The sequence below is a fragment of the Trachypithecus francoisi genome, unplaced genomic scaffold (assembly GCF_009764315.1).
Source record: "Trachypithecus francoisi isolate TF-2019V2 unplaced genomic scaffold, Tfra_2.0 Lachesis_group5, whole genome shotgun sequence".
Classification (NCBI taxonomy): Eukaryota; Metazoa; Chordata; class Mammalia; order Primates; family Cercopithecidae; genus Trachypithecus; species Trachypithecus francoisi.
In genome coordinates this window covers 87,262,553-87,274,878 of record NW_022681470.1, presented here as the reverse complement: position 1 = coordinate 87,274,878, position 12,326 = coordinate 87,262,553, and the positions used below count along the sequence as shown (strand labels likewise).

Genomic DNA, 12,326 nt, shown 5'->3' with positions numbered 1-12,326 from the left:
GTCCCAGCTGTACAAGAAACTTTTGAGAACATTGGGGAAATTAAATTTGGGTTGTATGTTATTGATTTTAAGGAATCATAATTAATCTCGTTAGGTTAAGATTATATTAAAATTTTTCTTACGAGATACTAAAGTGTTTGGGTAAAATGTCATGCTGTCCTTAATTTAAAATATTTGCACAAAAAATTTTGTAAAAGATGAAAGGCTGGGTACAGGGGTTTATGCCTATAGTCTCAGCTACTGGGAAGGCCAAGGCAGTAGGATCACTTGAGGCCAGGAGTTCAAGACCAGCCTGGGCAACATAGGGAGCCTCTATTGCTACAGAAAGCAAACAATAACAAAGTTAGCTGGTTTAGTGCCTATAGTGCCTATAGTCCTAGCTACTCAGGAGGCTGAGGCAGGAGGACGACTTGAGCCCAGGAGTTCAAGCCTACAATGAGCTATGATTGCACCACTGCACTCCAGCCTGGGCAACAGAGTGAGACCCTGTCTCTTAAAAAAAAAAAAAAAAGAAAGAAAAGGAAAAAAAAATAAAGAAAAGATGAAGCAAATGTAATAAAATTTTGATGATTGTCATATCTTAGTGATAGGAGTGTGGAGTTTATTACACTTTCCTCTCTATTTTTTTGTATGATTGAAGGTTTTCATAATAAAAAGCTATATAATTACGTGTCAATTAAAAAACAAAGAGTATTGAATGCCTGTTACTTGCCTCATGTTTCATAATGTTGTTTCATTATGTCCCCAAACAGCCCTGTAAAACAGATTCATTACTCACTTTTTAAAGAGGAGGAAAATGAGGCTCAGAGAAGTTTGATGTCTTGTCCAAGATCATAAGCCAGACTGGGCAGAGCTGGGATTTGGCCATGAGAGGCCACTGTGTCCCACGGCGCCTCTGTGGGAGGAAAGTACCTGAGGTCTGGGTAATTAAGTTGTTGTGGAGACCCCGGGAGCAGGGATTAAACAGAGGGCCCCTAAGCTTATATCCCAGGGGACTGGGAGATTACCAGGGAAGGCCAAAGGCAGAGCTGGTTTGGGAAATCAAGTTAAGGAGTTTCACTTTAGACAGTGATAATGGCATGTTTTATACTCTTTTACTTGCCTTGCTTTATTTGACTCTTCATGAATCTACCCTTCTTGTAGACAGAATGTGGTCCTTTTTACAGATGGCAGACAGGCTTAGAGAGGTCTTATCCAAGGTCTCACAAAACACAAGTTGGAGAGGCAGGACTAAGACCCAGACCCTGGAGATGGTTTTCTCCATCAGACACCTATCTCCATGGTGGGGAAGGAGGCAGGTAGGAAGAAGGCCTGCGCACCATCACCCAACTGTGTTCAACTGTGTTGGATGCTGAGTGACAGCAGATGCACCTTGTTCCTGCCCAGGGTGCTCAGTTGGTTGCAGGTGCTTCCACGAGCCTCACTTGGGGTGCCCGTGGGGCCCCTTCAGGCCTCTAGCTCCCTACTGTCTGCCTGCCCACGGCCTCCAGGTCTGAGATTCGCTCAACTCCTCTGCCTTCCATTTCTGCTCCATATCCCCTGATCAGATGGCTTTCTCAGACCTGTTCATGTAAACTTCAACCCCCTCCCTTCCCATCTTTGCCTGCTTTATTTTATTGTCACCTGTCACATTACACATAATGTATTTCTTTTTCTCTCTCACTCTCTAGAATATAAGCTTTATGAGGGCAGTGACTTTGTGTTATTTACTCCCATCCCCAGTCAGGGCTCCATAAATATTTACTGAATGAATAAATGTACACATAAATCAATGAATATAAAAAGAATGAAATGATAAATTGTTAGGAATTTTTTTTCTACTTTTGAAATATATTGCTAGGAAGTCTTTTAACAGGAAAAAAATACATATATTTCCCATCAGTATCAAGCAATTAAAATGCTCTAAGTTTGACAAGGTGTTACAGAGCTGAAGACTCAACCAGCAAGTCTGAGGGCTGGGAAATACCCCCTTATTTTACAGGTTTGGGCAGAGGCCCAGAAGGGTCAGGGTGCAGGTCTCAGGGCTCACCCTAGACGGCAGCAGGTGGAGCATAGCCTGGTCATGATTCTGCTCTTCAGGTTTTGGAGAAACTCATTCTTTGTTTAAATCTTGGTATTTTAAGTCCTGGTGTTTCCAAAGTTTAACCCCACAAAAGAAAGCTGCTTGAAGAAGTCCTGGATGTTGTGCTCAGGGAAAACATTTCCGACCACCCAGCTTCAGGCCTATGGTTACCCCTGCCTCTGCTTCTTCCTTCCGGCATGTGGGAGGAACCTGAGAAGTGTCCTCACCTGGCCTGAGTGGGCAGTTTGGCTCTAAAGCCAATTGATTCACCCAGACAAGCTGCAACCGGCCTCCCTGGAGGGCTGTTCCTCGTGGCCCCCCACCTTGTTCTCTACACAGGGGGGTGCTCCCTGGTGTGACCCTCTAACTGGGGGTCAGGAAGTGAGGCCGCCTACAGAGGGGTCAGGAGGAGGCTGAGGGGAGCTGCAACAGGAGAGCTGTGCAGATCTCCCCGCAGCATCCCTGGGTCCTGCCCTCCTTCATAACCTCAGGAGATGCCTGTTGAGGCTTTTTCAGATGTTCTATCTCCTGTTTTGTGTAATGTGGAGGAAGAATCACACTTGTGGACAGCAGGCACTGCACAGGGTTCAGCCCTGCACCAGGAGGGGCTGCAGTTCTTCCCCATCCCTCAAGCGCGTCCCTCAAGGAACTCATTTCAGAAAGGGGCCCCTTTCCTGGAAGGGAAGGCAGGAGGGGAAAGCCTGGCTGAATGAGCTAGTTCAGGAAAAGGCAGACAGGGTTATGGGGAGAAGGAGACAGGAGGAGGGAGATGGATTGATTGAGAACTTCTTAAGGAAGTGCGGGAACAAGGTCGCACTCACTCAGCTTTGTATTTTCAACAGTGCCTAAGACCAGACCCTCGAGAAGCAGGGCTAATGAATAAACAGGTTCCCCAACCTTGGGTGAAATGATGAGAGGAGTAGCAGAACAGAGCAAGGAAGCTAGTGTGACAGAGAGATGAAGGGATCAATGCTACAAAATTAAAGAGAACATGGGGGTCAGCTCATTCCAAATCCCCCACCAGGAAGTCCCTGTCAGGAGGGGAGGAGGCGCTCTTAGGAACTGAACTGGGATGCAGCCCAGTTCAGTTAGAGAACATTTCTAAGAAACACCAGACCTCGTCTCCTTCCGGGAGCGGGATCCAACACCTGGCCAGACATATCGGTGCTAAACAAAAGTGCACTGGGGGCTGATTTTAAATTTCTTCTTTATTTTAAAAAAGGCATTTTTCTGGTTTTTTAAAACTTCTCCAATACATTAAAACTTTTTTCCCACCACATAGCACTTCTTTCTTGCCTCTTTCACTTCTGCTCCTAGTGTTGTCTGCCTCCTGCAAGACCCAGATGAAACCTTTTCAATGGGCAAGATCTGAGACTTGGAGCTGGAGGGGCTGAAGGCCTGAAGGAAGGTGGTTACTGGTCAAAAGGAGAAGTTCACTTGCACAAAAATATAAACTGGGGAGGATGAGACCAGCACATACACGTATGGATTGATCTACAATCCATATAAAAAAATATACCAAAACTGTCATTTTACATTTGCAATATTATACAAAATAATATATATTTTTAAACAACACATACCCACCTACACACACGTGCGCACACACATACACACAAGGTGCTAGTGACCCCTCTGTGCTTCTGCTTGTGGGGACAAGGGTGTCAGTAGGCAAAGATGACGTGGTAGGTGACCTGGTGGCCATTGTCCCAGGCATACAGCAGGCGGTCCTTGGGGTTGTAGTCTATCTGGGTTGTATAGGAATACTCATTCTCAAATAGCAGCCTGGGGACGATCTGCGTGTTGGTGTGGGTGTCGAAGGCGTAGGAGATGTTGGCGTTCCGCTGGTTGTAGCTGTCCACAGCGTACAGCACCCCACAGATGACGAAGCAGTTGCCGTAGAAATTCCTCCGGAGCCCCGTGCGCCATGTGGTCTCCTTCTGTGTGCTCAGGTCCATGGCATTGAGCTTGCTCAGGACAATGACCTCCTGGCTGAAGCCCTCGTCGTCCAGGGCCGGGTAGATGAGCCATAGGCCATTCTCATCCACAGCAAAGTCCACGTCTGAGTGGCCCTGCCATCGCCAGGGGGTGGCCTCCTCGTAGGCCACATCATGCAGCATGGCCCAGGCAGCCACGTAGCGCTGCTTCAGGTCGTACTTGATGATGTTGCGGGTGAAGGCGCGATTGTAGTAGAAGGCGCCATTGTATACCACGTGGCCTGTGCCGATCCAGCTGTATGGGAGCTTGTAGGAATTGCTCCAGCGACCTGCAGGTGTGGAGAAAACAGGAGGCTTCAGGGTGGCATGGCAGGAGGTGGGCAGCCCATGTGGTTAAGTGAGTGATGATCAACGAGGGGTCTGGAAACCCAGGTTTGTGTCTTGGCTCTGCCACTTTCCAGCATCCTGTAGCATATCACTCAACCTGCCTGCGCCTCAGCGTCCTCATCTGTCATAGGGAAGTGACAATTCCCATCTACCTCTTTCTTTCAAGGATCCAGGAAGCTAATATACATGAATGTGGTTCGTAAATTGTCAAGGGCTATGGGAAAGGGAGGCGGTCTTCTGGACTGGAGGTTTTCCATGTCCCAGGAGGGAGGGAGGAGGGGAAGCGCTGAGAGGCAGAGAATGTGAGGGAGTGGGGAAGGGGGACCGCTCTCCAAGGAAAGGTCCTTTAGTCATCAGAAGAAAGTGTCACCTTCCTATCTGCCATTACCACCCAAAGAGGCCCGGCTGTGATAAAAACAGAGGACGTGGGGAAGGGAAGGAGCCGCCTGGGTCGGATCTTTATCACGCACCTTGTTTGAAGTTCTCCAGGTTCCGGAACTCTACCAGGGTGTTGCCGTAGTAATAGTTGGTTACGTAAATCCGCTCATCCTTGGCCAGGGGGTCCTTCATCCAGGCCCCTTCATTCCGCCCGTATGTGTTCTGGGTGGTTGGCCCCGTGATTGTGGAGAGAGTGTCCTTGCACCTTCCTGGTGGAGAAGAGGCAGATGGAGGCTTTGTGCTGATCTAGTGATGCCTCACCCCTTAAACCTTTGCTGTTCCTCCTATTTAGAGTCTGGACTCCATGGCAGGCTTTAATAGCTCTGTATAACCTGACCCGAAACATTTTTCCATACCATCTCCTGCTACTCCCCTGACCCACCCTACACTTGATCCTACACTTTAGCCTCCACCATGCCCATCTTTGGCCACCTTCACACCACCATGCTTTGCTCCTGTTCTGACTTCTCAGTCCTATCCTTCAAAGACCTAAGATCCAGAGTCCTTTTATGACACCATGCCCTCCTCTGGGGACCTATTCTATTTTATTCCATTCAGCTCTCAGGGTATCATGAATGCTGCTCTCTTACAGAGCATGTCATCCTGCATCTCCACAATGCTTGTGCTTCTCTCTCCTCCCTCCACGCCCACCCCCAATTGGAGTGTAGGCACCAAGGGATGAAGGAATGTGGCTTTTCCTTATTACATTCTCAGTGCTCAGAACACAGTATCTGGCTTGCTGCAGGCACCCAAACGTCTGATCACCAGGTGAACACGCAGCATGAGAAGTATGGCCAGAGGAGAGGACTCTACTGGGTGTAACCAGGAACTTGGCTCTGCCAGCTGCTGAGCCGCTCCAGGCTGTGGGACCAGCCCTAACAGAGCAATTCATGTCCCTGAGGCCCACCTGCTGTCCTAGAGAGCTGTCCCCAAGCCTATGCCCCTGTCACTACTGGGAGCAGGATGCCAGGGCTCCCTGCTGGGGAATTGGGGGGCAAGATACCAAGTACTTGAATAAGGAGCTGACTCTGGGTATAGAAGCCTCCTTCAGAGATCAAGTCGGCCATGATGGGACAGGAACTCAGCAATATCCTTCTGAGTGGCTCTGGACCCAGTGCCCAGGAGAGGTCCTAAAAGGCCACTGGAACTATACTGGGTTCTAGATGAAGTTGACAGTCTGCAATGCTCATATGCAGTATTATTATTGAACATAGCCTTGAATGATAGTGAAGTCACATGTGACTACTAAGGGCATGTGCTCTTCCTGTCTTCACACTTGTGGATTATGGAGGAGGTGGGAAGAGGGCAGTGGAAAGGGGCAGTGAGAGAGCCACATGAATCTTACCCTCACAGCTTCCTTACCCCCTGCTGACAGCTGGGGCCAGCAGAACCCCTGCCCTACCTGCCATCAAGACTGACAACACAGATGGGTGATGAGAATAATTGGTCCTTGACACTCACGTGGGACAAAAGTAACAAAGACCCTACAGTTTGGATTCCAGAGTTCTCTAAATTCTAGGCCACCCTCATTTCCAAACTGTTCCAATCCGTTCCATCTATTCTGCTCCCCCCGAAGTGGACTGAGGAAGGAGTCCAAGCCCTGCAGCTGACAGGACAGGGGCAAGCAGCTGGGTCCTTGGCCCTGGGTCTGGGGCAGCTGGGGGTGGAAGTGGCATGAACACTGTTTTGCAGGCAGGCCCCATAGCTGGGTGCAGGTGGCAGGGTTTAGGCAGCTCAGTGTGGGGTTTATTAGGTCCTGGTCTGACGGAGCGGGGAGAGATTCAGTCTCCATAAGACAAACAAAAGAATCTCCCTGTCAATGCCTCATTCCCCTAGAGCTGAGCTCATCTGTTCAAGACAATAAAATAGAAAACTCTGACTGAGCCCTGGCAGTGGAGATCTGATGGAAAACCTCCCATTCCCTGGATCTAAGCAGGGCCCTGGCTGCCAGTGAGGACGCCACGCTCCTTCTGCACTGAGGTGAGCCCTAGCATGCCATCACCGGGCAATCCTCTGCCCTGGCAAAGCCCAGAAAGGATACCAATTCCCTGTCCAGAGGCACCCGTCTCATGCCCCTAAGCCCCACAGATAGACATGAGGTGAGGTGTTTTCCATCTGGGGATTGCCATGGCCACGCCACCTCTCTGACCAAACACAGAAACTGCAGATGGACTCTTGAAAGCCAGGACTCATTGTGCAACTCCAGCTGCCCTGAAAATCCCTGCAGGGTCCCATCTCACACCGAGGCTTTGCAGTGGCAGGGCCCCAGTGCTGGGCTATAGATGTGACCCAGGCTTGGGCCAGAGGCCTGGCTCTGGTTTTGGCCCAGCCACCAACTCCAAAGTTTGTGTTGCCACTATAATGTCAAAACGTTTTAATCTCTTCAGAAGTAAAATGATTGTAATGCATTCCCTGTCTCCTTCACCAGAGTGCATGGAGAGTCCCCTCTGAAGATGATGTGTTAGGCTGAGTAATGTCCCCTAGAGAGATCCAGGTCCAAATCCCTGGAGCCTGTGACTGGGTCAAAAGGAAACAAAGGGGACTTTGCAAATCTGATTACATAAAAAAATTCTGAGATGGGGAGACTATACTGGAGTATCTGGGTGGTCCTATTGAATAAATACAGTCACAAGTATCCTTATAACACGGAGGCAAAGGGAGATTTGACCACAAGAGAGGGGGAAGCAATGTGATGAAAAAAGCAAAGACTGAAGTGATATGGCCACAAGCCAAAGAATGCTGGCAGCCACGAGAAGCTGGAAAAGGCAAGAAACGGATTCTCCCCTCAAGCCTCTGGAAAGAACTGGCCCTTCTGATACCTTGATTTTAGCCCTGCAAGACTCATTTTGAATTTCTGGCCTCCAGAACTGTTAGAGAGTTCATTTCTGTTTTTAGCTACTAAGCTTGTGGCAATTTGGAGGCATAGGAAATGGATAGAGATGGAGTCAGCTTCTTGGGTTAGGGCATCCTTATTTCTGTAGGAACAGGGGAGTCCCCATTTGCAGCTTCATTGTCCTGGTACTAGAACCTCAGGCTGTATTTTCACATGCCTTCAGAGAGAGTAAACACTACTGCCCTGCAGACAAGCCCAGACAGGATAAATGCAAACGATTTCAGAGCATCTGAAGACAGGATCAAGGGAAGAGGCCAGTAAACCATGAGACCCAGACACATCACTGTGCTCTGAGAATCTGGGGCAGCTCAGATGCTCCCACACTTGGCAGCAAACCGTCAGCCTTGGAGAGAAGGCACTGCATGTTGACAACTCTTCAAGGGGGATGACAGAAAGATGGGAGAAAGTTCAAAGGAACTGCAGAGAGGAGAGTGCAGTCTGCATCGCATCTTAGGTTTCCCCAGAGTAGGGCTGCCAAGGATGCTGGTGACGCTGACATTTACTACGCACTTTCTATGTATTCCGTCATTTAACCAACAGTCCTGGGAGGCAGCTGGCCCTGTTTCAAAGGTTACCTGGGTCTGAAAAGAAGGGGCCCTTCCCCTCAGCATGTAAACCTCCTCGAATCTCAGCATTCTAAAAGAAATAAATCAGCAAGCAAGAGCCTTCTCGGCCCTCCCCGGCTCTCAGCTCCGGTGCTCACTTGGCAAGCCTCCCCAGTAGTGTCCTTAGGGCATCTGCTCCCCGACCAACCTCGTCAGCAATGCCTCTCAGCCCCTCAACCCGACTGCTGCCTCTCGGGGTGCTCTCCAGTCCTCTTATTCTAGTCAAGCCTCTGCTTTTTGCTTGGAAACTGTGGTAGCCACCCTCCACTCCCGCCGACACCCAGCCACCCACCTCAGAAGGCGTTTCCTTCCTCCCTCGGCTTCCACTACCACTCTCTCCTGGTCCCGCCTGCCTGCCTGGCCTTCTCCAGCTCTTTGGCTAGTGCTTCCTCTTCTGTCTGCTTTCAAATGTCACCCTCTGGAGTTCCACCTTCAGCCTCTTCTCTCCTCATTCCTCCTGCAGACTCAGCTCCTGCCGACAACTCAGCCCAGGTCCTGATTCTGAGCACCATGAATCCATCCAACTACCTATAAGGCGCTTTCCTTCTGGGTGTCCTCCTGGCTCCTCAAACTTAAAGGACTGAAAATGGAAATCATTTGCTTCAGTTCACGGCTTGCTCCTCCTGTATTTACTATCCCAGAGAAAGCCATGGTATGCCTTCCACCAACCGAGCCAGAAACCTAGGTCATCCCTGACATCCCCCTTCCCTTCACCCACACTCCAACTCAGCACTGAGTAACATCTTGACCCTGATCCTCCACCTCTATGGCATAGTTCATACCTTACCACCTCTTGCCTGAATCACTCCAATTGCACCAGTTGGTCTCTCTGGCTCATCTCTGCCCACTTCTACCTTATTCTCCCCAGTATTCCCTGTGCTGCTTTTCCAAGATGCACATCTTCCTAAACCCTTAATGACCCATCATCTCCAACCACCATGTGCAGCCCAGAGTCCCCATCCCAGCACATCAGCCCTTCCTGCATCACCATTCTTACTTGTTGTCATCTGCCTTCATTCAGAGGTCTCAAACTCAGATGCCTACACGGGTCAGGCAGGAACTGAAATGATGAGTCAGGCTGAGTGTGAGACAAAAGGTGGCAGAAGACACTGTGGTGAACTGGAAGAGCTGACCTGAAGGCATTCAGATCCAACATAAAAACACATCTTAGGATGAATTTGGCCCTCAGGCTGTCAGCTTGAGATCTCTTGCCCATACCTAGCTGCTTGTATTCACCATAGTTGCCAGGGCTATGGTATTCACCATAAACCCAGGGCTGGCCTTATGGGCGTATGATCTGTGCAATCACACAAGACCCTTGCTCAGAAGGGCTGCCCTTCATTTAATGATCTGCTGTCGCCATCTTGAACATCTTTTTTCACCCTCGAACTTGTATTTTATGTGAAGTCTAATAATGCAGCCTGAGTGTGAGCAGAGGAGAATGCAAGATATGTGTGGTCACCTTCTTTGTCTTGCATATAGGGTTTGCTATGCCTAATGAGCACAGAATTGCAGGTAGACCCACTACATGCCTGAGTTCAGTGAGATTCAAAGTGAGCACAAGGTAGGTGTGTTGCCTCGGTGGCCACATTTTCCATTTGAACCAGATCGTGCTCCGAAAGCAGAAAGAAGGCAGTGGTGTTCTAAGAAACACAAATGGTCAAGGAACCCTATCATATTCTCTCTTGTGTTATTTCCCTGTATTAGACAACAACTTATGCTGAAATTGATACAGAAGAAGAGGGAAGGATAGGGCAACTCATAGTTCCTTTTCATTTTAGTCCTTCCTCACTCAATAAGCTGAAGGCAAGGAGTACTGTTAAGATGTTCATATATCAAGTAAAACAAAAACAGATGAGTTAGTTTTCTGCAGTGTTTCCACTATTCTAATAAGAACAAAATACATATGTATGTAGGAGCTACAAAATATGAAATGAGTCATTTTGGTGGATTCTGCATAAAAGTTGAAAGATCTTATATTTGCATTTAAAACTGACATTGCACAATATAAAGATGAATGGTATAATTCATGCTAGTAAATTAAATTTTTAATACAGGCATACCTCAAAGATATTGTGGGTTTGGTTCCAGACCACTGTAATAACGTGAATATCACAATAAAGTGAGTTTCATAACTTTTTTGGTTTCCCAGTGAGTATAAAAGTTATGTTTACACTATACTGCAGTCTATTAAGGGTACAATAGCATTATGGCTAAAAAAAGTACATACTTTAATTTTAAAATACTTTATTACTAAAAAACACTAATGATCATCGAAGCCTTCAGTGGGTCATCATTTTTTTGCTGGTGGAGGGTCTTGCCTCGATGCTGATGGCTACTGACTGATCAGAGGGTTGGATGCTGAAGGCTGGCGGCTGTGGCAATTTCTTAAAATAAGACAATGAAGTTTGCTGCATCAATTGACTCTTCCTTTCATGAAAGATTTCTCTGTAGTGTGTGATGCTGTTTGATAGCATTTTACCCCATAGTAGAACTTCTTTCAAAACTGGAGTCAAGCCTCTCAAACCATGCCACCTGTTTTGTCAACTAAGTTTATGTAATATTCAAAATCCTTTGTTGCCATTTCAACAGTGATCACACTGCCTTCACCAGGAGTAGGTTCCATATCAAGAAACCATTTTCTTTGTTCATCAATAAGAAGCAACTTCTCATTCATTCAAGTTTGATCATGGGATTGCAGCAATTCAGTCCCATCTTCAGGCTCCACTTCTAATTGTAGTTCTCTTGCTATTTCCACATCTGCAGTGACTTCCTCCACTGAAGACTTGAACCCCTCAGGGTCATCCATGAGGGTTGGAATCAACTTATTCCAAACTCCTGTTAATGTTGATATTTTGACCTCCTCCCATGAATCATGAATGTTCTTAATGATGAATCCTTTCCAGAAGGTTTTCAATTTACTTTGCTCAGATCCATCAGAGGAATCATTATCTATGGCAGTTATAGCCTTATGAAATGTATTTCTTAAATAATAAAACTTGAAAGTCAAAAGGACTCCTCAATTCATGGGCTTCAGAATGAATGCTGTGTTGGCAGGCATGATAGCATTTATCTCCTTGCACATCTCCATGAGAGCTTTTGGGTGACTAGGTGCATTGTCAAAGAGCAGTCAGATTTTAAAAATAATCTCCTGGCCAGGCGTGGTGGCTCATGCCTGTAATCCCAGCACTTTGGGAGGCCGAGGCAGGCAGATCACTTGATGTCAGGAGTTTGAGACCAGCCTGGCCAACGCAGTGAAACTCCATCTCTACTAAAAATACAAAAAAATTAGCTGGGCATGATGGCATGCGCCTATAATCCCAGCTACTCAGGAGGTTGAGGCAGGAGAATCACTTGAACCCAAGAGGTAGAGGTTGCAGTGAGCTGAGATCGTGCCACTGCGTTCCAGCCTGAGTGACAGAGCAAGACTCCATCTCAAATAATATTAATAATAATCTATTTTTTCTGAGGAGTAGGTCTCAACAAAGGGCTTAAATTATTCAGTAAACCATGGTGTAAAAAGATGTGCTATCATCCAAGCTTTGTTGTTCCATTTATAGAGCACTGGGAGAGTAGATTTAGCATCATTCTTAAAGGCCCTAGGATTTTTAGAATAGTAAGTGAGCACTGGCTTTGATTTAAAGTCACCAGCTGCATTAGTCCTAACAGAAGGGTCAGCTTGTCCTTTGAAGCTTTGAAGCCAGGCATTGACCTCTCCTTTTTAATTATGAAGGTCCTAGATGGCATCTTCTTCCAATGGATGTCTGTTCTGCCTACACGGAAAATCTGTTGTTTCATGTAGCCACCTTCATCAATGATCTTAGCTAGATCTTCTAGATAACTTGCTACAGCTTCTACATTAGTACTTGCTTTTCACCTTGCATTTTTACATTATGGAGATGACTTCTTTTTCTAAATCTCATGAACCAGCCTCTGTTAGCTTCAAACTTTTTTCTGCAGCTTCCTCACCTCTGTCAGCCACCATAGAATTGAAAAGAGTTAGG

General features: G+C 47.3%; 1 protein-coding gene and 1 long non-coding RNA gene across 3 annotated transcripts in view; one reads left to right on the top strand and one right to left on the bottom strand.

The window, feature by feature from the left end:
- Positions 1 to 3,252: 3,252 nt before the first annotated feature.
- OLFML2B (olfactomedin like 2B) overlaps positions 3,253 to 12,326 on the bottom strand; it is a 40,103-nt gene continuing 31,029 nt past the window's right edge. For both annotated transcript variants that reach the window (XM_033197303.1, XM_033197304.1), the window contains exons 7-8: positions 4,857 to 5,033; positions 3,253 to 4,328 (exon numbers count right to left, since the gene is read on the bottom strand). In XM_033197303.1, the coding sequence (XP_033053194.1) occupies positions 3,727 to 4,328; positions 4,857 to 5,033 (779 nt within the window). In that variant the 3' untranslated portion in view covers positions 3,253 to 3,726. The remainder of the gene's footprint in view (positions 4,329 to 4,856; positions 5,034 to 12,326) is intronic.
- Positions 4,980 to 10,424, top strand: LOC117075169. The gene is made up of 3 exons (XR_004433867.1): positions 4,980 to 5,073; positions 6,661 to 6,804; positions 8,786 to 10,424. It is a non-coding gene; the product is annotated as an uncharacterized LOC117075169 (long non-coding RNA).